General features: G+C 48.3%; 2 protein-coding genes across 5 annotated transcripts in view; one reads left to right on the top strand and one right to left on the bottom strand.

The window, feature by feature from the left end:
• Positions 1-12,686, bottom strand: part of SMIM35 (small integral membrane protein 35) — a 32,042-nt gene extending 19,356 nt beyond the window's left edge. For both annotated transcript variants that reach the window (XR_013980087.1, XM_080983954.1), the window contains exon 1: positions 12,446-12,686. Coding sequence is in view for 1 of the 2 variants with exons in the window: in XM_080983954.1 (XP_080840080.1) it covers positions 12,446-12,452 (7 nt within the window). In the remaining variant the exon portion in view is untranslated. The remainder of the gene's footprint in view (positions 1-12,445) is intronic.
• TMPRSS4 (transmembrane serine protease 4) lies at positions 725-26,128 on the top strand. Of its 3 annotated transcripts, none has more exons than XM_080983916.1 (13): positions 725-998; positions 14,077-14,110; positions 15,274-15,387; positions 15,732-15,884; positions 16,490-16,622; positions 18,074-18,178; positions 20,435-20,475; positions 21,607-21,766; positions 22,197-22,363; positions 23,070-23,165; positions 24,492-24,634; positions 24,946-25,091; positions 25,245-26,128. In XM_080983916.1, the coding sequence occupies exons 1-13, from the start codon at positions 996-998 to the stop codon at positions 25,348-25,350; spliced, it is 1,401 nt and encodes a 466-aa protein (XP_080840042.1). In that variant the 5' UTR covers positions 725-995; the 3' UTR covers positions 25,351-26,128. The 3 variants fall into 3 exon arrangements, with proteins under 3 accessions (XP_080840042.1, XP_080840044.1, XP_080840043.1); XM_080983918.1 differs by having other exon boundaries at positions 24,942-25,091; XM_080983917.1 differs by lacking the exon at positions 25,245-26,128 and having other exon boundaries at positions 24,942-25,203.
• The last annotated feature ends 1,842 nt before the right edge of the window (positions 26,129-27,970 follow it).

The raw sequence follows: 27,970 nt of genomic DNA, 5'->3' as shown, positions 1-27,970 counted from the left end.
CCTGGGCAAGCGGAACCACTGCCATTTCACCCACCCGGGTGTCCCCCCTGGAAAAGGGAGCTTCCTTTCTTCCTCTTCGAGATCTGGCCAGCCCCTCGACGTTTTGACAAAGGCTCAGCTACCCACCCACAAGCCAGACAAGCAGGCGGCAGGAATTGGCAGGGTCCGGTTTAGAGAGGAGCAAGAGGTCCCCGGAGCCCAGCACCTCTCCAGGTCAGAGCTCAGCATCTCCAGATCTGCCGTCTTCAATGTCTGTTTGATCGCATCAGTTCCGCAAAGACTCTTTGGTCTCCTTCTGGGATTGTACCCCCAAGTGTGCTTTGTAAGCTGGTCTCCGACCGTAATAAATTATCTATATCTATCTATCTATCTATCTATCTATCTATCTATCTATCTGTCTGTCCTTGGTTTCCCAATTTTCACCATCCGCCTTGAAATACTTTTCCTCCCATCTTCCCCACCCCACCCCGGGGGGGTTCACTTTATGGACCACCTAGGCGCCAGGTATCCAAGGTCCCTTAGGGATGGAGGGTGTGCGCGCCTGTCTTTTGTGCTTTAGGAGGAAAGGGAGCCAGTCTTCCCCGACGCCCTATCCATCCTCCTTGCCAGGACTTCCCATTCGTGATAACTGCGGTGGGGGTGACTCACTCAGGCTTCACAAGTTAGAGGCAGGAGGAGGTGATGATGTTGCCACTGACAGGTGAGCGTCAGGTTACAACCCAGATCATCAGTCCCGTCTGACGACTCCAGCTGAGCCAAGTCTTAAGCAGGCGCGGCGGCGGCACAGCGCTGCTTGCCTGACCTCACACTCACAGCTGGCACGAAGGGGCAAGTGAGGAGAAGGGAACGGACCCGCTCCAGACCTGGAAAGGACCTCGGCGACCTGGAGAGTAGCACATCGGAGCCCTCTGGGCATCCCTGGTGACAACAAGGGCAACGCCTCCTGCCCCTCTGTGAAGGTGACCGGAGAGAGAGGAGCCCCGGTTGCAATAAACATGGTAAGTGTTGTGTACTAAATTTGCTTTCTTCTGACCCAGTTACCAGGGTGGGGTGCCTTTCAAGCTTTTTAGAAGAAACCACAACACCTCCTGGTAACTGGGCAATAGGGAAGCTGGCAGGACCTTTGGGCACACAGACAGGAACTAATGGCAGCAACAACCTGCACTGTGAACAGCCAGTTGCTAATTAATACCCCACCCCCAGTTCGTGTGCTTATGTTGAATGAAAGACAAAAGGGGGGTTTCTCTGTGTATCCTGAGTTGGCCACAAGACTAGGCATTAGTTTTCCACTGAGAGGTTTTGGAGCTTACATACACAGTAACCAGGAAGCCCCTTCCCTATTTCCAGATTTTTTGGGGGGGGGGGGGAGTTGTGGCAGCAAAGGAAACCTAGTCTGCCAATGGTCAGAGTTGAAGCAGATGGATCAGAGTTGGTGTCTGTTGAAACAGACTGAGCCAAATGAAAGTCAAATTAAGTCCCATGGGCAAAAATGAGGGGCCTTCTGTTCTTAAGGGCAGATTCTCAAAGCAAAAGAACATAGGAAAAGCCTTTTCCTGCTGGAAAACCAATTGCCAGCCATACACCTCACAAGAGGGAGAGTGGGACACTGTTTGCCTGTTGTTTGCGTCCGCCATCTGGTATTCAGAGGTAGACTGCCTCTGGACATAGAAGTTCCACTGTGCTTTGCCTAGCAGGTGGACTTGGTAATTCCTTCTACACTGCTTTGTGTCTGTGACGAGTGTGAGCTGCATAGTGGCCTTCTGAAATCTCAGCTGAAAGCATAGGTGTAGCCAATAGGGGGCAGGCGGGAGCAGCTCCCCCCCCCCCCCAGATCAAGTACAAAATAAAAATACTTAACTAATTAACCAATCACGTCCGTTCTGCCCCCCCCAAAAAATCCTATGTCTGAAAGCACTCCCAATTGTGAGGTTTAGAAAAGGATAATGTGCACATGGATTACCCTGAATATTCTGATGTGCTCAAAGTCTAAAAGGCTACACTACATAAGTGCAAAGTAGTTGTGGTGGTAAAATGAGTGGTACCCTGATAACAGAGCCTACAAATATGCAGGCAGCAAAGGAACCAGGAAGTGGCAGGCAGAGGGTGACAAGGAGACTTCGCTGCCTTCCGTTGCCCTGCTGCTGCAGTTGAGAAGTTCAGCTGGGAACGAGACACTGCCTTGAGAAGTCCTGCCCAGATGCACCCTGGGGCTCCCCAGTGACAATGGCACTATTAATGCCCTGCCAGGGAGCGTGCCTTTCCGTGAACCGACAGGACACCTCTTCCCCAGCTGCTAATCACCAGCAGCTCTTTGTATAAGCCAACTGGCACCACTCAGACAGAAAGAGCAGCAGCCCTAATCGCTTCCAGGATCCACATTAGATGTCACCCTGCAGGAGGGATTTTCTGTGAATGGGAAGAAGAGACATCTGGGCCCAAAGAGAGGGAGGGCTTCAACTGCACCAGCTGAAGCAAGCTTTGTCACCCTGGAAGGCAGAGAGAAGGAACCAGGCATGTCAGAGAGCACTGCCTTCCTTCCAAAGGACCTCCCCAGATTTTGAGCCAAAGCAAGGAATCAGTCCGGGTGCCTATACTGCTAGGTTGGGTACTTGATCTTATTTTTCATATATTTGTAAAAGGATCTTTTAAAACCAACTCTCCTGTGGCTAATGAGTGGCTTTGTACCATGCAAAACCTGACTTAGCATTGCCCAGATTTAGCTTAATCGAGAGGTCTGTCACAATTTGCATGACATACTTTGTGGGCCCATCAATTGGTCTTGCAGTGGACATGCAGAGGTGTGAAGAAGAGCAGGTGTTCATCTCCCAGGGCTCATGCCATCTCTAGATTTACTTGCTCCTTCAGAGCAACCCTAAAGCAGTTGGCAAGCCCCCATTCCCTCTGCTTCCTTTCCCCTGGACATTAGAGACCTCAAGAGGCCTCCAACCATACTTAACCCAAGCAGGGCTCCATGGGAAATGGACTGAGGATTAAATCTTAGGTTTAGATCTGAACCTCTATCCCATGTGTGTTGGGGAAATACAAAATGAAAACTGGCTATGAGAAAAACACTTATAAATTTAATAGCTTATTAAAACACTTATAAGTTTAATAGCTTATTAAAACTTAGGAATTGCACAGTTATACCTTTTTATCCCTTTCATTTGTGGTATGCTGACGTTCCTCTGTTACGGAGAATGAACCACAGTTTTTTAGTAAGATAAACTAAAAACAGGTTTACTTACATTTCAATGCAGGCAGCATATACAACAAAATAGTGTACGGAAAAATACTTCTATGTTATAGTAAAATAAAAGTTGGTAGTTTTAGCTAACATGTTTGAAAGCAGGAGCTTTAGCCATGTGCGTCTGGTCAGCTTGGAGGCATGGTGGAAAGAGAGAGTCTCCTCACAGGCAAGAGGGAATATAAAGGATTGTCTCATTTGTTACAAAGTTCATGTCCTAATGAGGCAAAGGAAGGACCACGTACAGAGGCTCCTCTCTAGGAAGTTCGAGAACTCTCTGTCTACTAGCCCTGTGCTTGTCTAGCAAAACATGAATTTGTGATTTGGCTGCAAACCCCAACAGCTCCACAACACCCAGACAGCTGTAGGAGGATAAATCCCTCCTGTGTGGGGTGATGGCAGAGAAAAGAGAAGGTAAATGTGGCTTGGTTGGCCCTATGTCAGCTGCAGAGTATGTGCCCGCGCTGCCTGGGGTGGGCGCATGGGGTGCACCCCCAAAGGGTGCTGGGTGTGTAAGGCACCTTCCCACACACCACAGTTCAGGGTAGGAGAGGGGCAGGGAAGCTGCTGCCCACTGTCGTCCTGCTCTCCTCCTCTGGGTCAGAGCTGTGCCAGGCACAAGCACCATAGCCAGGGCACAGCTCCTTCTGGCGCAGAGCCAGGTTCCAATGAAGGAGCCTGCTGTGGGGGTGCCTGCTTGCACTCCCTCTCAAAATTGTGCCCAGGGCCACGGCACCCCCCATGCTATGCCTCTGCCCTGTGTGAAATCAGAAACTATTGATGTAAACACAGGTATGAGGAAGCAGGTAAGGCAGGTGCCCACAGGCAGCAGGTCCCCAAGGAGGAGGGCAATGATGCACACAGTCAACCAGCTGCACCAAAACTGCCATCTAGGGCCATGTGGCCACCCAGACAGCTCACGGGTGCCTCTCGGAGGGTAGGAGATGGCTAGGCATCTTCCCTCCCCCAGCAGGTGCTTCTAATTTCTGGTCCAGAAGCAGCATCGCTTAGCAGCACAAGACAACTGAATTAGGCCAACCTGCTCCCACCACTGCCTGTGCATCAAACATTGAAAAAATGAACCTATGCTGCCAATTCTCGTAGTAGACCAGTATAAAGCAAGCAGCACATAAGCGGAACACAAAATGCTAACAAACCATTCTACGTTCTAAATCTTATCTTAATGATCCAAATTTTATATTAATAATCTCTCAATTATTGGATTATTAATATAAGATTTAGAATGTAGAATGGTTTGTTAGCGTTTTGTGTGCCGCTTATGTGCTGCTTGCTTTATGTTGTTTTTGTCGTTTAGTCGTTTAGTCGTGTCCGACTCTTCGTGACCCCATGGACCAGAGCATGCCAGGCACTTCTGTCTTCCACTGCCTCCCGCAGTTTGGTCAAACTCATGCTGGTAGCTTCGAGAACACTGTCCAACCATCTCGTCCTCTGTTGTCCCCTTCTCCTTATGCCCTCCATCTTTCCCAACATCAGGGTCTTTTCCAGGGAGTCTTCTCTTCTCATGAGGTGGCCAAAGTATTGGAGCCTCAGCTTCACGATCATAGAATCATAGAATCATAGAATCATAGAATCATAGAGTTGGAAGAGACCACAAGGGCCATCGAGTCCAACCCCCTGCCAAGCAGGAAACACCATCAGAGCACTCCTGACATATGGTTGTCAAGCCTCTGCTTAAAGACCTCCAAAGAAGGAGACTCCACCACACTCCTTGGCAGCAAATTCCACTGTCAAACAGCTCTTACTGTCAGGAAGTTCTTCCTAATGTTTAGGTGGAATCTTCTTTCTTGTAGTTTGGATCCATTGCTCCGTGTCCGCTTCTCTGGAGCAGCAGAAAACAACCTTTCTCCCTCCTCTATGTGACATCCTTTTATATATTTGAACATGGCTATCATATCACCCCTTAACCTCCTCTTCTCCAGGCTAAACATGCCCAGCTCCCTTAGCCGTTCCTCATAAGGCATCGTTTCCAGGCCTTTGACCATTTTGGTTGCCCTCCTCTGGACACGTTCCAGTTTGTCAGTGTCCTTCTTGAACTGTGGTGCCCAGAACTGGACACAGTACTCCAGGTGAGGTCTGACCAGAGCAGAATACAGTGGCACTATTACTTCCCTTGATCTAGATGCTATACTCCTATCGATGCAGCCCAGAATTGCATTGGCTTTTTTAGCTGCCGCGTCACACTGTTGGCTCACGTCAAGTTTGTGGTCAACCAAGACTCCTAGATCCTTTTCACATGTACTGCTCTCAAGCCAGGTGTCACCCATCTTGTATTTGTGCCTCTCATTCTTTTTGCCCAAGTGCAATACTTTACATTTCTCCCTGTTAAAATTCATCTTGTTTCTTTTGGCCCAGTTCTCTAATCTGTCAAGGTCGTTTTGAAGTGTGATCCTGCCCTCTGGGGTGTTAGCCACCCCTCCCAGTTTGGTGTCATCTGCAAATTTGATCAGGATGCCCTTGAGTCCATCATCCAAGTCGTTGATAAAGATGTTGAATAAGACCAGGCCCAAGACAGAACCCTGTGGCACCCCACTAGTCACTCTTCTCCAGGATGAAGAGGAACCATTGATGAGCACCCTTTGGGTTCGGTCAGTCAGCCAGTTACAAATCCACTGAGTGGTAGCATAGTCAAGACCACATTTTACCAGCTTCTTTACAAGGATATCGTGAGGCACCTTGTCAAATGCCTTGCTGAAATCAAGGTAGGCTACATCCACTGCGTTCCCTTCATCTACCAGGCTTGTAATTCTGTCAAAAAACGAGATCAGGTTAGTCTGACATGACTTATTTTTCAGAAATCCATGCTGACTATTGGTGATCACAGCATTCCTTTCTAGGTGCTCACAGACTGTTTGCTTAATGATCTGCTCCAGAATCTTCCCTGGTATTGATGTCAGACTGACTGGGCGGTAATTATTTGGGTCCTCTCTTTTCCCCTTTTTGAAAATAGGGACAACATTTGCCCTCCTCCAGTCTGCCGGGACTTCACCTGTTCTCCAGGAATTCTCAAAGATGACTGCCAGTGGTTCTGAGATCACATCTGCCAGTTCTTTTAATACTCTTGGATGCAGTTCATCTGGCCCTGGAGATCTGTCCTTCCAGCGAGCACTCAGGGCTGATTTCCTTCAGAATGGAGAGGTTTGATCTTCTTGCAGTCCATGGGACTCTCAAGAGTCTCCTCCAGCACCATAATTCAAAAGCATCAATTCTTCGGCGATCAGCCTTCTTTATGGTCCAGCTTGCTTTATACTGTGCATCAAACATGGCACGATCAAAGCAGGCTGATTTACAGCAATCCAGGCACTGGTATTACTGCAGGGATGGATCAACGACATATTCCACCATTTGAGTGCTGCTCCAACAAGAGTGAACAGAGACTTTCAAGGCAGACAGCCTGACCCAAGTCACCCCTCTAGGCAGCCTGCACCACCACCACCAGCAGCAACAACTGGCAATGGGCCCTCTTGCCCTACTATTTTTGCAGCTTTCTCTAAGTTAATCATTCATACTTCCTTCCACTAGAAGCCATTCCACCTGGCACCATCTAAGCAGCCAAAGAGGTGAGCCAGTCTCTTTCCTCCTCACCAAGAGTTGTACCTTTTTTTCACTTTCCACCTGTCTCCATGCACTCCATGCTAACGGAGTCATCCCTTGTGCAAGGGAATGCCACACCAGGCAGCCAGCAGATGGTAGCAAAAGCCTTCTCCTTTTACAACATCTGCTCTGGTGGGAAGACAGGGGAGGAGATCTCTTCTCCACTCTCTCCCCCGTCTGGGTGTTGCTCAACTTGTGTGGCAACTACAGATTAAGAAAGCTGGACAGTGTTTCTATCAGAGGGCGCACTTTAATATTTCTTCCCCACCCTCTCTTTTCTCCCCAAATATTGGCGGAGATGAGATGCTAATTTGTGTTTTTTTTAAATGATATTTATTGAAAAAAAAATTTTTTTAAATTACAGAAAAAGACAAAGCAGAGAAAGAAAAAACAAAAAAGAAAAAGAAAACAAGCCACATCCAACAAGACAAATTCAAAAAACAAAAATACACCACATGCAGATAAAACCATCATTCTCAAATCTTCAACTTTCATTACCTTCTTTCTTTGACCTCCTCCTCCCTTTTTTTGTATCCTAGTTAATAATTATCGCAGCAAATCCTTTCCATATTTCATAATATTCTGTCATTATATTACCTTAATCTATTTTCATCTTATCTTATAAAAAACCTTAAAACTTAAAACTTAAATCTTATTTTTACCCACTTCTCATAACCATAATATTCTTGCCTAATTCTTTAAACATTTTTGCTAGAGCCAAGTAATTTCGTTCCAACATTTTTCTAACAGTCATCAATTTTATAAAACAATCCTGGTGATAATAATAATAAAAAAAGAAATAGAAACAATCCAATCTTCATCCAGCGTCCCTTCCTCCTGGTCCCAGGTTTTGTCAGTCCTTTTTATCCCATTGATCTAGTGCATTAACCTGGTAACCTAATATCCGAGGCCCTTAAATCTCTTCCATGTCCCTTCCGCAGCTCTTCTTCATATTCACCTTTCACTCGTGGGAACTCCAGCTTGGTAATGTTTTTGACCCTTTTCAACAAATCAGCCCCTTTTCCATAGTCCAGACTAAACTCCATGTGGTATTTAAAAACATGTTTCAGAATCCCTCCAAAATTAAGAGCCCCCACAGCTCCAAACATCTCACGGCCCATTGTCAGACTCGGAAAGTCCAAACATCCCTGCATAGGGGGGTCTATCCAACCCCCCATTTCCAAACCAGTCCAAACTTTATCTTTCCAAATCTGGCTTTTTCCAAGTTCATTTGTCAAATCCAAAAGCTCATGTTCCTGCTGGGCCGCAGCTCCCTCCATCTCTGGCGCCCAAGATTCCGCAACATCCTCTTCTCTCATCTGTTCTGTCAGGGCACACTCCTGATTTAATTCCTGGGTGGGCTCCATATAGTTTCCCACTGCCTGTTCAAAAATTCTGACCGCATTAGTCATCAAATCCATCTTCTCAGTTAACTGTTCCAGTAGGGCATTTGTTTTACAGAGAGCACACAACAGAGCTTCTGAATACATTGTCCTACAAGGTCACAAGCCTATTCCCACGATTGTAATCTGTGACAGCTGCAAGCTCCCTGGAATTAGTTACAGTTTCCCAGTCTCCCTCTAGGGGGAAAACTTCTATTTGTTCTTGCAACAAAGTTTCTTTTTTGAGATATTTTGTCAATATTTGTTCCTTTAAAATGCGAAAGGAAACAGTGGAATCACTATGTTTCTCTTCTTTTAGCTATCTGTCAAAAACATTTCTCTCTGGTCAATGAGCTTCAAACGTCAGTCCTGACACCCCACTCCAGGATCAGGACGGTGGAAAGTTACTTTACTTTAAACTCACTTCTGCAGGTTTAAACAGTCTGAAAAAGATCCCCCTTCTTCTCCTGCTGCCGAAGGGGGGTTCAAGAATTTTAAATGATGAAAGCCAATCCTTTAGAAGCGATTTTCTGAGCTCTAGTTTACATTGTCTTTGCTTTATTCTGTCTACAAAGAAACGGAAGGCTGACTTCCTGTTTAGATCTTCCCGTTTCAGTACCAAATTGAAGTAAATTTTTAAGTCCAATTCCTTTCTGCTCGCAAGTCCTTATTTAAAGTCCAATTATTCAAAGTTTAAGTACTCACGGGTGCTTATTTTAGAAGCCAAATTGTCCCAGGAAAAAGGCAGTGCTCTCCGGCAACGGCTATGCGGCTTCGCTCCACAGAAATAGCAGTTGACTCACAGCACCGCGCCACATCCCCCTCTTCGCTTCGGAGCCCATTAGTGGGTTCCTTTGCGGGTTGGGGGGCGCTAAGGGTGCCCACCGAGTCCCATGGTCACAGGCTTCATCCGCCTGTGATTTTTAAAAGGGTCCCCGCTTCGCCATAGCGGAAAAGACCCGTTTCGCGCAGAGCTCGTCCCTCCAGTTCAGAGGGAGTCCGCCATTGCCGATGGCGCCATCCCGGAAGTCCCTGATGATGAGATGCTAATTTGGAGCCCAGCAGTGGAGTCCTTCCTCTGCAAAAAGTCAGCCAGAACACAAACACACATGTTCTCATTGGGTTAGCCTATTCCATAGACCAGAAGGGAGAAGTTCAGATTCCATGGAGCTTCAGATTTTGAGTTGACTTTTGCCTCTCTGTAAAAGAACATCAGAAGACAGCCTGGCTGCAGCTGGACCAAACCAGAGGGGCCCCATCTAGTCCAACAACCAAGCAAATACTCACCTTGGTAAGCCCAACAGCAAAACAGATGCATTCAGGTGTGGGCTAGGGTGTTTTCACACTTGGCCACAGACCCCTTGCCCCTCTCCCAATTTTTAAAATGCATTATCTAATATTTTAAGACTTCGCTTACAGGGGGACTTGATGTCCTGCTGGTGGCGGTGCCAATGAAACTCCCCCTCTAAGCCACCTGGCATCTTCACTTGCCCAGAGGAAATTAATACATTGGGCCCAGAAGACCCTATTGGCATCAGAATAAGCCCTGACAAGAATTAATTCTGAAGAATTAATTCTGAAGAATTAATTTTGCCCTGAAAAATTGCAAAGACAAATAGATATTTGCATATGCAAATCTGTCTCGTGAACTTGTTAACAGCTAATTAATTGCTAGAAGGAGCTAAGCCACTCTCCTGGTTAGTAGCTCCCATGTAAACTAAGATCTCATCACAGCTATGCTCTGTTGTTTGTTTGTTTAAAGATGACCATAGATGTAATTCATTTTATTAAACCTGTATATCATCTTATACTAAAAAGAAGTCCCAAACAAATTTTTATATATGATATTCTGTGTGTGCTTACCTGATACAGTAAAGCATTATAAAGTGTATTAAAATGCACACTATCAACATATGAGCAATAATAAAAACACACACTAAAGCCCAACTTAAGTGGCTGTTACAATATCATTATATCTGTTAATTTGCCTAGGAGATTAAAATGTTTTTACCAGGTGCTGAACTAATAGTAAGGTTTGTGCCAGGTGTGCCTCCCTGAGGAGAGTGTTCCACAGATGGGGCACAATTATAAAGAAGGACCATTCACTAGTTCCACACACACCCTTAGTGCTTGTTTTGGAGGTGCATGGAAAAGTGCCTCAGGTGATGAACACAGCAGGCAGTCTCATATGGGGCAGCCCTTGAGGAATTGAGGCCCTGAGCTGTATAGGGCTTTAAAGGTCAGAAACAGCACTTGCCATTTAACCCAAAACCCAATGACTGCCAATGCAACTGAGTGAGAATCAGTACTACAGTGGTACCTCGGTTTACGAACTTAATCCATTCCAGAAGTCCATTCTTAAACCGAAACCGTTCTTAAACCAAGGCACGCTTTCCCTAATGAGGCATCCCGCCACCGGTGCCCTTCCACCATTCAGATTATGTTCTTAGACTGAGGTAAAGTTCGCAAATTGGGACACTACTTTTGGTTTTGCGGAGTTTATAAACCGAATCATTCATAAACAGGACTGTTCTTAAACCGAGGTACCACTGTACAAGTTCACACTTTCCTGTTTCCAGTAACATTCTGGCAGCCGCATTCTGCCATAAGTAAAGTTCCCAAACCATCTTCAAAGGCAGCCCCACGTATAACAAATTGCCGCAATCCAGCCTATAGGTTAACAGAGCCTAGGCAATTGAAGCAAAGCTATCTGTGTCCAGACAAGTTTGCAGCTGTGCCACCAGTCAAATTTGTTAGAAGGCACTCTTCCCCCCCCCCCAAGGCCTCCAATGGTAATGTTGGATCCAAGAGTACCCTCAAGCTATCAGTTCCAGAGGGTGACCAGCCATATGTGTCAAGCCAAAGGCATCACTGGACAACCCCATGACTGCCATGGAGACCATGCAGTCCTGAACTGCAATCCTGAAATTAGGAGGTTCAGAGTAGACACTGGAACCCCTTGTACTAGTAGTCCTGAGAATCACAACAACCCACATCCAATATGACCTCTGTCGTTTCAGGAAGGGAGGCTGCTAGGAGCAATGTAAGCCATGCACCAACAGATTGCCTAGTTGTTCCATTTGCCCAACACCAAAGGAAGACCTTTCAAGATAAATCTTCCAACATGGCAAAAAACATTTTAAAACTATCTCAATTCAAAAACAAAACCAAGCAAGAAGCCACCACTCCTGCACCTCAAGGCTAGTGGAGCTCTGATGACAAGAGGGGCCCCTGAGGAGAGCATTAAACAACCAGGGGGTGACATCACCAAAAAGACCCTGCTCCAGCCTGCCTACCAGTCAAAGTGGGCAGGTTCATTTGGGTGCAGGAGCCCCTTGAGATGCCCTGATCCTGTGCTATATAGTCACTAGTCAGCCAGCTCTTTGAACTGTGTTGAGAAACAAAGGAGCCAAGGGGGGAAAGTTCTGTACTGGCAAAATATATCCTAGCTGGTCAGTTCATTTGTTAGAAGTTAATGTTTTTTTTTTGTCTAGGCCATCTGAAAATCAATAAATTGCCATTTAAAAAATATGTATCTTAGCTTCTCAGTTCAAATCAGTATTCTGACTCCTTATTCTGAAGCAGATGACGTTTCTGGGAGTGTTCATGGGCTGTAGTTAGTGGAAATGACCAAGGCAAAGATTGCTGTGTGAAGGTTTTCTCCACCTGGGAGGGTGACAGGTAGCAAAAGGTGCTTCATGCCACTGTGGCCACTTGAGCCTCTAAAGAAGAGGCCAGATCATCCATAGGCTCTGACCTTGACCCTTAAGAGGGAATGCAAACCCATCCAGAACACTCACTACCACCTCCCATCAGCTGAACTATCTACCCACAACAGCATCCCCATCCTGCCTGGACTGGGACTCAGTTTATTAGCCCTCATTCAGCCCATTGGTTCAACCTCCTTGAATCACTGCGACAGCCAGCCTTACTGGGTTTCAGCATCCCCAATTCCCAGTCCTGACAGCTGGCTCAGAAGGACACTAAGAGAGGTAGTATTGAAAGTCACTGAAAGGGTCAAGAGAACTCACTGGACCACATACCCCCTTGCTCTCAGCAGCAGTTGGTTCACCAGAGCAACCAAGGTGGTTTTGGTGGCAACCCTAGGTGAAAAGTCACATTGAACTGGACCTAGATTGTTTTCAGATACTAGGGGGTGGAGAGGGTTGCACCTCCAATGCCCATTTCATATCAACCCAGGCCTTACCTGTCATTGCAAGATCCAAGAGTTGCCCCTGCAGGTAAATAAATGCTCTTGCTCAGGAGCAAAAGAGGCATTAAAGCGACTGATCTGGTGATGGTTTCCAGTGCAGCAGCAATGGAGAGTCTCTTGGCATCACTGTCAAAGATACCAATCTAAGGCGAAGCCAAGCAGGATCTGGCTGGGCCCTTGGTTAGAAGCAGAGGGGCTGGCTTCTCACAAAGCAGAGGGCTTCCTTCCAGCTTCTTCATGTAGATCTCAGGTGCTTTCTGTCTCCGTGCAGGCTGCCAAGAGTAAGTTGGCAGTCTCCTAGCAGCAACCCAGCCTGCTTTCCTCGGGAGGACTTTTGCCTCCTGAGACTCCCCGCTCCCTCCCTCCCTCCTCTTCCTCCCTGCTGCTCAGGCAACAAGAGGACATGGTGGAAAAAAGCAGAAGACTCAACCTCCCAGGCCAAAACAACGTCGGAGCGTGGCTGTCGCAAAGGAATTGCCTGCTGAATCGATGTGGGCTTGAGTTCCAAGGTGGAAAATTGAGGGCTTTCCCTGGAGTAATGTTTCCTTAGCTGAGATTTAGTCTGTTTCCAGGGAACATGCACTGCACAGCTTGTGTATGTCAGTGTTAGAGATATAATGCATTCCCACCAAACTTAGAGCAAACCAAGCTGCTTCTTCCAGTGTGCCGTTTATTTATTTATTACAGTTGTGTAATAAAGATCTTCCTCCAGAGAGTTCAAGGACAAGGCCTTGCGCACTGTTCTCTACCCCCGCATCACCTATTTTATCTTAACAACCCTGTGTGGTAGGCTAGCCTGAGTGATTTGACCAAGTTCAATCAGTGAGCTTCAGAGCTGGGTAGGATATCGCCCCCTAGGTCTTCCCAGTTCTTGTCTGTCGCTCTAACCAGTGTTAGAAACTCACATATTTAAGTTAGGCACCAAATGGCTCCTTAAATGAAGGTTACATTTGCCAAAACAGAATGTCCAGTACGACTCTAATGTCTTATTTTTCAAATGATGGGTTAAACATCTGGCTAGATAGATTTAACATCTGGTTAAACATCTGGCTAGATCAGATGACAACCTTGAGCTAGATTAAGAGCTTTGAGAACTTAAAGAAGACAAATCACTTGATCCAGGGGCAGCTCACATATATATCGGCCAGTTCCTACCTTCTTTTCTTAACAGTGACTGCTCCTGCTCAGGCTGCACAGAAAAAGCATTTCGGTTTCCAGAAATTCATTCCAATTGTACAAATAAAATATAACTAATAGAATTCTACAGGATGGGGTATTAGTGTGTAAAAACAGTCCAGAATCCATCATCTCCAGGCATGCACCTCCAGATGGTGGAGGTGCCGGGTGCCATCCTGGTGCTTGGGCATCTTCACTTGGTCACAAGTGGTCGAAAGCCAGGTGCAAAATGCGCCTGGCACCTGGCTAATTTCGAACGCTGACTCTAACCACCACACCACACTGCCTCTCTATCTAAATAAGTACCTTGGAATGCTTCTCATCAGTGCGCCATACTTCCACGATGGAAGGTGTGCCAGTGTGGCATGGGGGAGAGGTCCCCCCTGTTTTGCTCCCAGGGTTTTGCTGCCTTTCCCATTCTGATGATAACATCTCCTTTTGCCTTTTAGGATAAGGACACTGAGCAGCCACTCAACAGCAGAGGTAAGAACAGAGGAGACCCGTTGAATCGGACCAGCATCCTCTTTCACACAGGAGTCGACCAGGATGCCTCTGGGAAGCCTTCAAGCAGGACAGGACATGCACACAAGAGTCCTGCCCCAATGTGCCCCCCCAAGAGTGGGTAATTCCAAGGCAGACTGCTTCTGAATGTGAAGGCAGCACTAGAAATATGATGGCGACAATCCCTGATTTATTCATTGCCTTCTGAACAACTGTCTCAAGGCGATGCACACCAAAAATAGTTAAGAGCACAAAAACAGCAACTAAATTTAAAACTATACAAAGCAGGCACTTGTGGTAAAGACCCACTTTATCCAGCATAGCAAGTCAGTGGCAGTCTTGAATCTTCCAACATTCAGCTTTATGTGATTGGTGATTACGACAGTGAAGGCAGAGAATAGCCATTATGGCTAGTAACTATTGATAGCCTCCTTCCTCTGAATTGGTCTAATCCTCTTTTAAAGGCATCCAGTAAGGAAAGACTACAACATTTGGGGCTTTTTGATTTAAAAAAACAGATAAGTAAGTGGCGGGGGGAGGGGGGAGGGGGAACATGAGGATGCATAAAATTATATAGTGTGGGTAAAGTGGCCGGACAGAACATTTTCTCCCTCTCTCATAATATTAGAACCCTCTGGAAGCAATCATACATTGGTCCAGCAACAGTAGCAATAAAAACTATTCAGGAAAAATGTTTATATTTACAGTATAACCAGCTCCAAGCATATGCCTGAACCAGAGCAAACAGAGGAATGTCTACCTTCGTGGCTGTTGGGGGGGGGAGAGAAACAGGAAGTACAACTACTTCCTCTCCAGGAGAACATGGGAAATGACATCACACAGAGCCCTCTCTACCAATTATGTTTCTATGGCCTGATCATCTGCCTATCAGCAATTCAGCTCTGTGGTGATAGCCGCTTCTCATGATGACTAGCAAGAACATGCATTTGTTAAGACTGGCTTATGGGTCTAGTCAGGATTTTTGTAAGGAAGGGGCATGCTTTTGTTAGTGGGGGGAGGGGCAGAACCTCAGATTTGTATTGATTTGGCTGCTCATTTCCTGCACAAACTAAGCTCTGGAAACGGCCTATGAAGGAGACTCACAGCATGCCCACCCCACCAACCAGCTCTCTCTTTGTTCACAGAGTCTTCACTCACGGACAAGGCTTTGACCAGGAAGGAAGCCTTCATACGCATTGGCATCCCTGTCATTGCCGCCATCCTGTGCATCGGGATTCTCATCACTGCCATCTTCCTCAGTAAGAGACCCTCATGCTGTGTGGTTGCAGCGGTACTGCCAGCTCATACCGTCCGCCTGCCCCCCTTCCCACTTGTTTTCCTCTTCCACAAGGTGCATAAGAAGAAGCATTCCCACTCCAGTCCCATTGATGCTTTGCAGGGGGGTTGGGCTAGATGACCGTTGGGGTCCCTTCCAACTCTAGAATTCTGTGGCATGCCAGGGGCCCCCCGAAGGAAGGCAGGCAGCTTCACCAGGCCTGATGCTCACAAGAATCTCACGTGGCTACAGCTGGTGGCTTTCCTGGGGCTGGGCCATCCAGAGAACCCCAAAAGTGACCCTGGCTCTCGCTCTCTCTCCTCCTAGTTAAGATAGCGGTGGAATCCTACTACTTCTTCTGCAGCCAAACCTATAAGTTTATCCCCCTCAACCTCCAGTGCGATGGGAGCGTGGACTGTGCCTGGGGGGAAGACGAGATCGGCTGCGTGCAGCAGATGCCCGATGGCACCATCGTGGGAGGTGAGTCCTGGGTGTGGCGATCACACAGGATCCCCAGATGTTTCACCATCGATTGATCCCTGTGCCACCACTTTATTTCTTGCTGCCACCACCCAGGCCCTACCTGGTAAAATACTGAGTCCAGTCAGGGTTAGATTGGAACATAAACTTCTGTTTATTTGTTGCAGTTTAGCAAGCGTGTGGTTTCATAAACGGTCTCAGTCAATTACAATCATGGGGTGCCTACCCAGCCTATAACTTCCGCTACCTGCTCTCACTCACTAAACCACTTCTCAGATATTTACTGGTCTTCCTAGCTCCTAACTGTTCCTGACTCAGCTTATTTCACTACACTAACTCAACCTACCCACAGACTGTATCCCAATTCACTCCCACTCCAACCAACCAACGAACTCCCCCTCTTCACCCTTCCCAGAGTTGGTTTTATAGTCCCTCTGACTCCACCCCCCTGGGTTCTGATTGGGTAACCTGTTTAACTATTTCACCTCCAGCACTCTCATATGTCACACTCGGGTCACACCAAAAGGAGGCAGGCAGGCAGCCAGCCAGGGTCTACCGCTGAAGGAAACCAATGGCTGCCGTGGCCTCTGCTTCTCTCTCCACAGTCCGTCTCTCCCGCGACAGGTCCAGCCTGCAAGTGCGCGACAGAGAGTCGGGCCGCTGGGCCTGGGCTTGCCATGACGACGCCTTTGACCTCGCCATGGCCACGGCTGCCTGCAAGCAGATGGGCTACAGCAGGTAAGGGGGGGCGGGCAGTCTGATGCCAAAACAGGGGGAAAGCAGCTGCCGGGACCCCCATGTCAAAGCAGAGGGAGCCTGTATCACCACAGCCGCAGCCTGGAGGGCCACTCGCCTTGAAATACTTGCACATTTATGTCCTGGTGGCGTCAGGGCCAGCTCCATGGGCGACCTGCTTCCCCCTCAACCGTGGCTGCACTTGCCCCTTGTGAATCACTTGCGGAGACCCACTCATGGCCTCGCATCTGCCTCCCCCACAGGAGCTTCGAGGGCAGAGCTTGTGATGGGTTTCCTTGGAAACCACTCCCATGTTTACTATCCCTGTTCCCAAGTGTTCCTGCAGAGGATCCCGCACTGAAACTCCCAGGAGAGATTAAAAGGTTTCCCAAACTTGGGTCTCCTGCTGTTTTTGGTTGGCGGTTCCCATCATTCCTGACCACTCTTCCAGCTAGCTAGGGATGATGGGAGTTGCAGTCCAAAAAAACAGCTGGAGACCCAAGTTTGGGAAACCCCAGATTACAGCAAGTGCCACTCCAACTGTTTCTGTACTCCAACTCCCATCAGCCACAGCCAGCATGGTTGATAGTCCGTTCTTCAACCACAACGTAGAGAATCATTGCACAATTCAGGCGCATCCAGCTGACAGTGCAGACTGCCTGCGCTGTGCAAGGGTACCTGCTGGCCAGGTGGTGGTGGGGAGCTGGCAGCTACTGGATGCCCATCAAGTGCCTGGTGCAGCTTGAATCAAGGGGTAGCTGCTGCTCTCTGCTTAAGTGGTCCTATGGGGTTAATAAAGGCCCATCAAGAGGCACCCCAAGATCTCCCCAAAATGGCAAAATAGAGACAATGATTCAACAAGAACCAGGAAAATAATTCAATAAGGATTGTCCTTGCTAAACTGGGAAATATGGACAGGGATCAAGTGAGGTCTCAGGTTAGAGCTGATTGCAATAGCAGAGTGTCATCAGGTCATGCACCTGACGCTTTTGGAGGGGAGGTGGCTTCCCAGATCTCAGACCCAGGACTTCTTTCAGCCCTGGAGAAGACGAAGTGCTTCTGAGCACATGCAAAGTGCATTTCTCTCACTAGTATGAGTATCCTGGCTCAAGGATCCTCTTTCAAGTCAATGTCCCAGGCCAGGCCAACCAGGAGAGGAGGGTGGTTCCTCTCCACTGGGTTCACAGGAACCTTCTCGGTATCTTGGGAGGAAAAGATTTCTGACAGAGCAGCAGAACCTTAAGGCCCTTCCTAGAAATGCACAATGCTTTATTGACAAGACTGTAGCCCCCCAAAGTGTGGGTCAGCACATTAGACTTTAATGCAGGACAGAGGGCCGGCCGGACAACTCTTGGTGTCTGTTTTGCCCATGGAAGAAATGCTTCCACTTTGGCGTGGGGTTGTATACCTGCATTCAGATGCCCCTGTTGCCAAGCTCCTTCCCTCTTTTGCAGTGTCCCCACCTTTAGCCCTGTGGCGGCTGGTGATAGACAGCAGGGGCAGCTCCTCAGACAGGTGACTCTACAGGGTGGGGAACTCCGCTGGACAGATTCGGAAAGGTGAGTGAAGCTCAGCAGGTAGTGGGGGGAGACTGCTGTTCCTGCTATGAGGAAGGAGCAGTTTAGATTTCCTACAACACCCCTAACACTGCGTCATGCCAGGGCCCTGTCCAAAATGACTGCGGTGGCCGGATCCAGCTGCTTGGCACTCACTGGAGCACAGCTTCCTGCCACTAGATGGAAGAAAAGGCCCAACAAATGACAAGTTTGCTCAGAACCTTCCCTGCAATCCATCTGCATGGGACTCTCTCCCTTGCTGTTAATATGACAAGAGGGTTTCTCCATACTTAACCTTTTGCCCTGCTCTATCCAGATACAGGTCCATGCTTTAAAGCTCTGTGTCTGAGTGGGTTTTTTCTCTTTTTCTGCCCCAGAGCTTTCCTTGTGAAAACTTGCTTTCTGGAGCTCATTTGGAGCAAATGTCAATTTGGGTTGATTCAGCTTTAAAGAGCAGGTTTTCACAGGGAATGCTCCAGGGCAAAAAAACCCCCCAAACCTTCCCACGCTCAAACACTGAGCTTTAAAGTGAGGACTGTGGAAGGAAAGATAAGTGTGGATAAGCCCAAAGCTTCTGTTGTGAGTTCAGTGACTTTAATGCATTTGCTTTGCACCAAATGGAACTGAGGTGTGATTTCTTGAAGGCTGATTTGGTGGGAGGCAATGCCCCTGGTTAGGGCTGGCAGGGCACCCAACATAGATGTGTTGAGAAAGGGAGGTGGGGGGGGGCTCTGGAATCCACATGGCTTGAAGATGTGGGAATGTTGATGAAAGTAGGAGAGGATATATTGATTAAATATTATCCCTCCTCACTCACGCTAGTGAGCAAGCAGCAGAGCACATTCCCTTGCACATTGCTGGAAGCAAGTTGGTGGATTCATTAGAATCACTTAAGTTGAGCAATCCAGTCTGGCTTGTTCCTGGAAAGTTTCCCCTTTTATTTCCCTCTTTAAAATAATAACATGACAATCTCCTTTTAAAGTAAGAATAGTTTACTTGAGGGACGCGGGTGGCGCTGTGGGTAAAACCTCAGTGCCTAGGACTTGCCGATCGCATGGTCAGCGGTTCGAATCCCCGTGGCGGGGTGCGCTCCCGTCGTTCGGTCCCAGCACCTGCCAACCTAGCAGTTCGAAAGCACCCCCGGGTGCAAGTAGATAAATAGGGACCGCTTACCAGCGGGAAGGTAAACGGCGTTTCCGTGTGCTGCGCTGGCTCGCCAGATGCAGCTTGTCACGCTGGCCACGTGACCCGGAAGTGTTTGCGGACAGCGCTGGCTCCCGGCCTCTAGAGTGAGATGAGCGCACAACCCTAGAGTCTGTCAAGACTGGCCCGTACGGGCAGGGGTACCTTTACCTTTACCTAAAGTTTACTTACATTCAGTTCAGAATAGTTTTCTGAAGGCAGGCTTTATCTTGTGGTTACAGTTACATTTGTAGAGAAAAGAAATCTGAGCTAGGCCTCAGACTTTCTACCTTGTGGCTTCCATTCTCTTTAAGGATGAGCCATGTGCTGCTGGCCAAGAGCCAGAATAGAGGAAGATGGCTGTGTGGCTTACCCTTTTGTAGGGTCTGCTAGGGTCATGCCCATCTACCTAGTCACACGCAGGGGAGGAGCCTCCAGAGCAGATATGACAGGAAGTCCCCTGTGTGTCTACTCTAGGAATCAGGAAATGTTGTGTTTGACTGCTTCAGTGATGATACATCCCACAGAAGAGACCCAAACTGGCCAATTTTGTCTGATAAAGTCAGAAGGAGGAGTGATGGGCATATGTACCCAGGGGTTGGCGAGGTTGGTTGGCCAAGGGTGCAGGCCCAATGAGGTGCAAAAATTGTGCTTCTCCACTCTGGCTTTGAGTGGCTAGGAGCCTGCCTGCCCACCTGTATGCTTCCTGGGCTGCTCCCTCACTGCTCTCTGTGGCTAGCCAAGGTGCACAGCCTCTGGGCACCTCAACAGAGGAATCTGGTTGTTGGCGTGGGCTGTTGCAGCAGCCATGTGAGGTCACCTCCCTAGCCATCCACTATGTGAAGTGTGATTGGAGCACCCAGCTCTTTGCGCAAGGGAGGGAGGGCACCAAGGGTGCAAGGGAGCCTGGGTACACCTCTGTTCCCACTGAATCCTATGCAAGACCCTTCACTGCGAAGCCTGAGCCATGCCCACGTTGACTCCTAGGGTGGGTATAGCAGGCCCTGTTTTTCTCATGCCTGTCTCCTAACCCGTGACCACTTGGCAGCAGTTTCTGACCAGGTCTCTCTCTTACAGGCAGTGCCCCTCTGGCTCCATCATCTCTCTCTCCTGCTCAAGTGAGTATGTGTGTGCTCTTAGTGCTGACTACAAAGCAGCAGTGACACTGACCTGCCTGGACTTGGGCTGCTGCCAGCAGAGCAAACCCATCTGAAGGCTTGGGAGCCGGGGGTTGGGTCCATGAGGGCACTGTTCAGGTTGGGGCTGGAGCAACTTTCACCCCAGCAAGGCAGGGCGCGTGCTTGTTAGTGACATGACTGGTGTGAACTTTAGTGCTGAACTTCCACCTCCAAGCAAGCACGTGCCCTGTGGCTTAACCTGTTACCCTTTCAAGAACCAAAGAAACTTATTTTTGTATGCAACTATTGTGGTGAGTGTACTATGTGCCCCAAACTGGCAGGATGATGCAGCGCCTACAAACGAGGAGTGGCAGATGAAATTGATGGAGTATGCTAAATTAGCAAGCTTAACTAGTAAATTAGGGAACAAGCTGAGACAGCCTTTAAAGAGGATTGGAAACCTTTTGTAGATTATTATTTTTTAAATATTGCAAATATGTTAAAATGCTAGCTGGTTTGCAGTCAGCTCAGAACTAAAAGCTACTTTGAGAATAAGATGGATGAAAGAAGGATTAGAATAATTATAATATGCAACAGCAATTGATAACTTGAGGAAACCATGGAAGGGTGGAAGTGAAGTCAATCAAGAAGAGACTACATTTTGGAACTGTTTGATTGACTGTATTGTGTTTTTGGAAAATTAATAAATAATTTTATTTTAAAAAAACCACCTGCTGCTCTTTGAGGATGCAGGTCCCCCCTTGAGTGAGTCAGGAGCCCAAATCCTGTCTTCTGGCAAGAAGGTTCAAGTGTTTTATGTCGGCTCAGCATCATGCATGAGGGAAGAACCTAAGCAGATTGATTTCTGTAGCCTGGGCTGTTGGGTGGGGGGACAGACTAGCACGCAGCCCAGAACCCTTAGACCTTTTAAACCTGTCTCTCAAAAAGACAACTGACAGTGCTGGGCTTTCTGTGAGCCTGCAGTTATCCTTAGCAGTTGACTTTGCAGAGAAGGACTCGTGACTGCAGCATTATCTTCTGTCCACACCCAGCTTGTCCCTTTGAACCAGACTCCTAAGGTAACATCATATGCTGAACTGAGAACCTGATTTGCCTACCCTTTGGATGTAGGTTGTGGCCATAACTCGAAGTCGCCGCGCGTCGTGGGTGGTGGTCCAGCTTCCATCAAGACCTGGCCATGGCAGGCCAGCTTGCAGCACAAGGGGCAGCATGTCTGTGGAGGGAGCATCATTGACCCCCAGTGGGTTCTGACAGCAGCACACTGTTTCCGGTGAGTCAGTGAGCACCAGATTAGGGCCTAGCAAGAATTGATCTGATTCCCATCAATCCTGGAGGGAAATGCATCTAGACACAACAGAGGCTGCAAGGCAGCCCCAGGGAGGAGCAATAGTCCTCTGCTCTCACAAAGCTGGACCTACATGCAGACTTCAACCAGAAACACCACCAGGCCCACTTTCACCAGGCCTGGTTCAAGACTAGGGTTGCCATCTTTTTTATTAGCTCATGCTCCTGTGCCTTTAACAGGAGCTTGGACTGCAGACATTGGAGAGCAGTCAGGCTCATCTTTGTCAGCATAAAGGCTCATCAGTAGGTTGAGCCAGTTTGGGCTACTTTTCTGGCCAGTTGGGCCCCTTTGTGGCATGCATATGTCTTGCCACTGAAGGGGAAGAGCAAACAGGTGAGCCTCTTTCCGTTCTCAGGACCAACCTGGTGACAAAGTACTGGCAGGTGAAAGGTGGCTCAGAAATCTTCTCAAATGCCACTGCTGTCCCTGTGGAGAAGGTCTTCGTCATCGACGTCAAGTACATGTTCCCCAAAGATGAGGACATTGCATTGGTCAAGCTGCAAACCCCCTTTAACCTCCCAGGTGAGAGGCTTCTCAGACTGCCAGCTGGGGGGAATTAGGGACCTCTAGCTGGACCAGGGACTCGTAGCTCCTGACAAACCAAGCCCATTGCAAAAATGGGTTGGAGTTCACAACTGAGATGCTGGACTTGCTGCTTGCATGTATGGGCAACTTTTTCTGGAAGATATTTGTAATTTCAAGTTTAGTGATCTGAATGGTCATCTCTTCCTGCCTCTGTTTACTTCCCTTCTCTATCTCTTGTTAAAGTTCTTTGATGGCTGAGAGCAGCTTTTAATGTATAATCTGGTGGAAGGAAGAAGTGATAAAGCAGAGTACCTTCTGACCTTCTTTGATGTTAGACATTGTTTGGAGGAACGTGCAGTATTGGAAGAGGGGGCTAGCTAATTCATAATCTGCACTAGCTAGTCGGGCAAGGCACATAGGCTAACAATTTAGCTATCTATAAATTGAATGATTTGGGGGGCATAGCTCTCAGAAGCTCGTGCAACCTGAGACTACCTGGGGGTCACTTTGCCACTTCTTGGGGGCTTCCCAGTGGCAGATCGAAGTGCTTGCTTGGTGATGTATATATTGCTTGCTGTTTAGAATCAAATCTTTAATTTTCTCCCTCGCTTGTGTTTGTATTGCTTCTGAATCTCATAAAAAGAACCACCTTGCCTTTGGCAAGACATTGCCCAACTGCCTTCCTTCCCTCTTTCTGCTGCAGGGTCAGTGAAGCCAATCTGCCTGCCTTTCTTTGATGATGAAATGGTCCCAGGAACCCCCTTGTGGGTGACAGGCTGGGGATCCACCAAGCAGGATGGTGAGTTTTCCCTTGGCATTTTCATCTTCTTCCCCACCACTGCCCTGCAAGTGCCGGGCCAGCTGCCTTCTGGTCTCTGCTGCAGCCTGCTTAGGACTGAGCAAGGATACCAGACTCTAGATGGGGAGATGACCTGTTGTGCCTTTGAACTCCCAAGCTGTTCCCACAAGGTGCAACTCCCGAGGACAGCAGACAGAGCCCAGGGGCCTACAGAGACCAACCAAGAGCAGGCAAGTGGGTACAGGTACCCATACCCAAACAAAAGTCTGGCTTGGGCAGCCATGAACATGCCTTCATTAAAAGAGCAGAGTGCCTGCCAGCCTTGGGGACAGGCCATAGCTCAGTAGTAATGTATTTGCTTTGCATACAGAAGGTGCCAAGTTCAATCCCTGGTGGCATCTCCAGTTGGGAGGGAATGTTCCCCTGCTTGAACTCCAGGAGAGCTGCTGCCAGTCAGTGTTGACAGTACTGAGCAAGATGGACCAGTGGTCTGACTCGATATCAAGCAGCTTTCTGATTTTATTTGCATGCCACCTTTCAAACCATGATCAAGGCGGCTTACAACATGAAGGGGGGGGGGGAATACATAGCTGCAACATAGCAAAATTAGTCATAAGCAATAAATAAGTAAAGGTAAAGGGCCCCCTGACCATTAGGTCCAGTCGTGGCCGACTCTGGGGTTGCGGCGCTCATCTCGCTTTATTGGCCGAGGGAGCCGGTGTACAGCTTCCAGGTCACGTGGCCAGCATGACTAAGCCACTTCTGGTGAACCAGAGCAGCACACAGAAACGCCATTTACCTTCCCGCTGGTGTGGTACCTATTTATCTACTTGCACTTTGACGTGCTTTCGAACTGCTAGGTTGGCAGGAGCAGGGACCGAGCAACGGGAGCTCACCCCGTCGTGAGGATTCGAACCACCGACCTTCTGATCGGCAAGTCCTAGCTCTGTGGTTTAACCCACAGCGCCACCCGCGTCCCTCTAAGCAATAAATAAAACCTTAAAAAATACACAACCTAACAGAACAATTTCCACATAAATCACAACAAAATCTATAATAAAGATACAAAAACCAATAGCAAACAACCCCAACAAAACCCCAAGAGTCTCTTCAGCAGCCTCGGCTTTTGTAGCTGGAGTCAGAGCCCTGCCTTCCCAGGCCAGGTGGGAAAAGACCTGCAAAGCAAACAACTGGAATGAGCACTCCAAGCGTGAAATTGGCTTGGAACAAACCTTCCAGCCTTACATACAGATGGGCTGGGAATTCTTTTGGGCCACTGCAGCCTCTCCCATAATTTGAAGTCATCTCCACCATGCTTTTTGCCAGGTACACTGTCCAAGGAGCTACAGGAGGCACAGGTGGAGTTGATTGACAGCCGCATCTGCAACGCACCTGATGCCTACCATGGGGAGGTGACCGAAAAGATGCTCTGTGCAGGCCGTGATCGGGGTAGAGCCGACACCTGCCAGGTAAGTGGCACAGAAAGATCAAAGGCCTCAACTTTCCTCCTCCAGCTCGGCAGCCCCATCAGGAGGGAGGGCAGAGCAGGGAATCATCAGTTCCCTTTTTCTAAGAAGGATGACGCTGAAGCTGAGCTTCATTTGGAGAGGGGACTGATGCGGGTTAAAGAGGGCAAGGCATGGCTGGTTGCCCTTCATGGGAGACAAACTAGGAGCAGGACGCGACATGCAGAGCTATTGATCCCTAGTGTTTCCATTTGGGATTCAGCTGAGTCCTGTCCACATTTATGCAGCCTGTGTCTTCCTTCTCACCCAGGGAGACAGCGGAGGGCCACTGGTGCACAAACAGGGCCCGTGGCACATTGTGGGCATTGTCAGCTGGGGCCATGGCTGCGGAAGCCCGAGCACCCCCGGCGTCTACACCAAAGTGCAAGCCTACCTCAACTGGATCTACACCATCCTCAGGGTCAGTGTTGCTTTTCCTCTGGGGTAGGACCCATTTTCTGTCCTGGCAGGATGGAAGTGGGTGGGCAGAGTTAGGCTGCCCACCAGCAGGGGAATGGGATCCATCATGGAGGTGCCTCACCAGGCGGTTCCTCTGTGGGTTTTCTTCATCCAGACAGAGTCCTGAGAACAGACCGGCCGCAACTGTCCTGCACACATGCACGCCCTTGGAGCAACGTGCGTGTAGGGCGTCCTTCCAGTCCTGCCGCAGCTTCCACTGAGGACATGGGAAAGGCAAGAGGACAGCCACAGGATGGGGCCCTCAAGAAGGTGCTGGACAAGGCTCCCTGGGGAAGATGTTAATTTATGGCTGCTGCTGCTGCTGCTGCTGAAATCCACCTGAGATCCACTTTGCCAGCTACTCTGTTCCTTTCCATTTCCTGCTATCTTTCTTGGCAGAGCTTGGGGAAGCTCTTGCAACCCAGGAGAGGCAGTTTGCTTCCCCGTGACCTGGCACTGACAAAGGGAGCAATTGAAGAGAAAGGCTGGGTAGGATAAAGACAGCCCTTTGTCTAGCTTTCCATCTTTTTCACTGTCTGGCAGGAGCCCTCACCTGGGCATCCTGTGGCCTTGAGGCTGTCCCTCCTCTGACCAGGCCTGCCAAAGGGGTAGTCTGACCCAGCAGCTCTTCCTCCTCCTATTTATTGCACCCTGTACAAATCCCTCTTCCTCCCCTGCTTGGAATAAATCAAGGAATGTTTTATACCAAAAGACTTTTGAACCTGTGTTTGTGGCCAAACTGAGTCCAGTACGAGGCTTGCTGCACCGACAGCTGTTGGAGTCATGCATTAATTTTGGCATCAGGAAAAACTGGGAGCTCAGCCCATCTTGACTGCCTTCACAAAAATACTGCCTCCCTCTGAATATGAGGAGCCTGGCTGCTGGATCAGGCCAAAGGGGACCCATCAAGGCCAGCATCCTATTCTCACAGTGACCAACCAGCTGCTCCAATAGGAAGCCCACAAGCAGGCCATGAGTACAACAGCAGCGCTCTCCCTACTTAAGATTCCTAGATAGGGTCTTCAGAGGCATATGGCCTATGAGAGTGGAGGGAGAAAAGAGCCACTGTGGCTAGTAGCTATTGATAGTCTTATCCTCCCCCACAAATTCGCCTAATCTTTTAAAGCCACCCAACATCCCTACATCTTGAAATTTCAAATTCAATAGCTTAAGCATGTGCCTTGTTAAGAAGTTATTTCCTCTCCAGAATCTTTCAGCTTCATTGGACAGCTCTGAATTCTAGTACTATGAGACATAGGGTGGATCTACACACAGGGAAAAAACCTGCTATAAATAAAGTCAGAAATTAGATCGTTATAACAAACTAAAAAAAAACCCTTATGGAAAATCACATATAAAATTTCCTGCTCTCTGGCACCATCTGGTGTTGCATGTTTGTAGCGCATTCAAATTGTTTCTTTACTAATGTAGCTGTGTCCATAATTGCATAGACATCTGTCATACCCACCCCCTTACCTGGCTTCCCTCTAAGCCAAAAGGTCCCAAATGCTGTAAGTTTTCCTTGATTGTTTTGGTTGCCCTTCTCTGGACCTTCTCCAGCTCTGCAATATCCCTTTTGAGATGAGATGACTAGAACTGTACACAGTGTTCCAAGTGCAATTATGTCACAGATTTCTATAACAGATTTGCCTAGGATGTTGACAGTTTTATTTTTGGTTCCCTTCTTAATGATCCCTAGTATGGCATTTGCCTTTTTCACAGTTGCTGTACACTGGATCAACAACTTCAGCAAGCTATCCATGCTCCAGCAGGAGTGAGGCTCTCAGTCTAAGGAGGGTAAATTATTCTAACAACAAACGTACCTAAGAGAGCAGGGCTCCAGCAGCAGCATGGTCTTCACAAGCCCAGAGAATCAGTCTAGGTCCAAACATGGTTCAGAAACAAGCTCAAGGAAGTGTCCAAGATCAATATCACAAGGGAAGAGGAGGGCACAAGAAGTAGGAGCTAGGATCCAGAGACCTGTCTTGTTTCCAGCAACTAGAAGGGACCAGATGGATGCCTCACATACTCAGGCCTCCTAAATGTCGCCCTAATCACATCCCTGTGCCTTCTTCAATCTCTCTTTAAGAATTGGTCTTGCATTGGCCAATTCCTGTCCTCGGGTAGAGAAGCTGATCTTAGAGACAAGTAGCAAATCTTTACTGGAACACAAGCAATTTCATAGTTGAGTTCTTTTAAGAACTCTGCAGTGGATGCCCTCCGGGCCTGGTGACTTCTCAGTTTATTAATTTGTCCATAAGACCTAGAACTTTGTCTCTTTGTCACCACTACCAGCCTTTGTTCCCTTCCTGCAAATGTTAGAACTTCAGGCACAGGGATCTGCCCTCTATACCTTCTGCTGCATCCTCCTCCACCACAGAGAGGTGGCAGAAGTGAAACTTTTTGCAGAAGTGAGACTTAAGAGTGCACAGCAAAGGAGGCAGCCAGCCCTGGCTACCAGTTGAAAGTGCAGGAAGCCCAAAGAGAACATAGCTGGTCTCGTAGGTTGAGCTTTGGACCCCGAAGTTCAGCAGCCCCAGGTGGCTGCTTGCTTGTCCCATAAAATAGGCATTGTCCCCAGCAACTGTTCTCTTCTGCCCCAGAGCAGGAGCAGCACAGAGGGTAAGAAAATGCAGCATCCCCCAAGCACAGGAGAGAGGACCAGCTCTTGGAAATTTCCCAGCACAAATCTTGCCCCAGAGCATTCCAGAGGGCTTGATGCCTCTGGAAATCCTTGCCCTTGCAAGTTACTTATTTTTCAGTGTGGGATCAGGAAGGCCTTGGCTCTCAGCCACGGAGGATGGCATGCGTGTCTTGGCTCAGGTCAGAGAAAAAAGGATC

The sequence above is a fragment of the Podarcis pityusensis genome (assembly GCF_964106645.2).
Source record: "Podarcis pityusensis genome assembly, chromosome: 15".
NCBI classification, from domain to species: Eukaryota; Metazoa; Chordata; class Lepidosauria; order Squamata; family Lacertidae; genus Podarcis; species Podarcis pityusensis.
This window is presented reverse-complemented; position numbering and strand designations above follow the sequence as displayed.

What these genes read in the sequence shown, in the direction of transcription:
- TMPRSS4 (XM_080983916.1), top strand. An exon ending in CGATGGCACCATCGTGGGAG is followed by an intron (nt 15,885 to 16,489) that starts GTGAGTCCTGGG and finishes CTCTCTCCACAG; the next exon opens with TCCGTCTCTCCCGCGACAGG. An exon ending in CGCTGGACAGATTCGGAAAG is followed by an intron (nt 18,179 to 20,434) that starts GTGAGTGAAGCT and finishes TCTCTCTTACAG; the next exon opens with GCAGTGCCCCTCTGGCTCCA.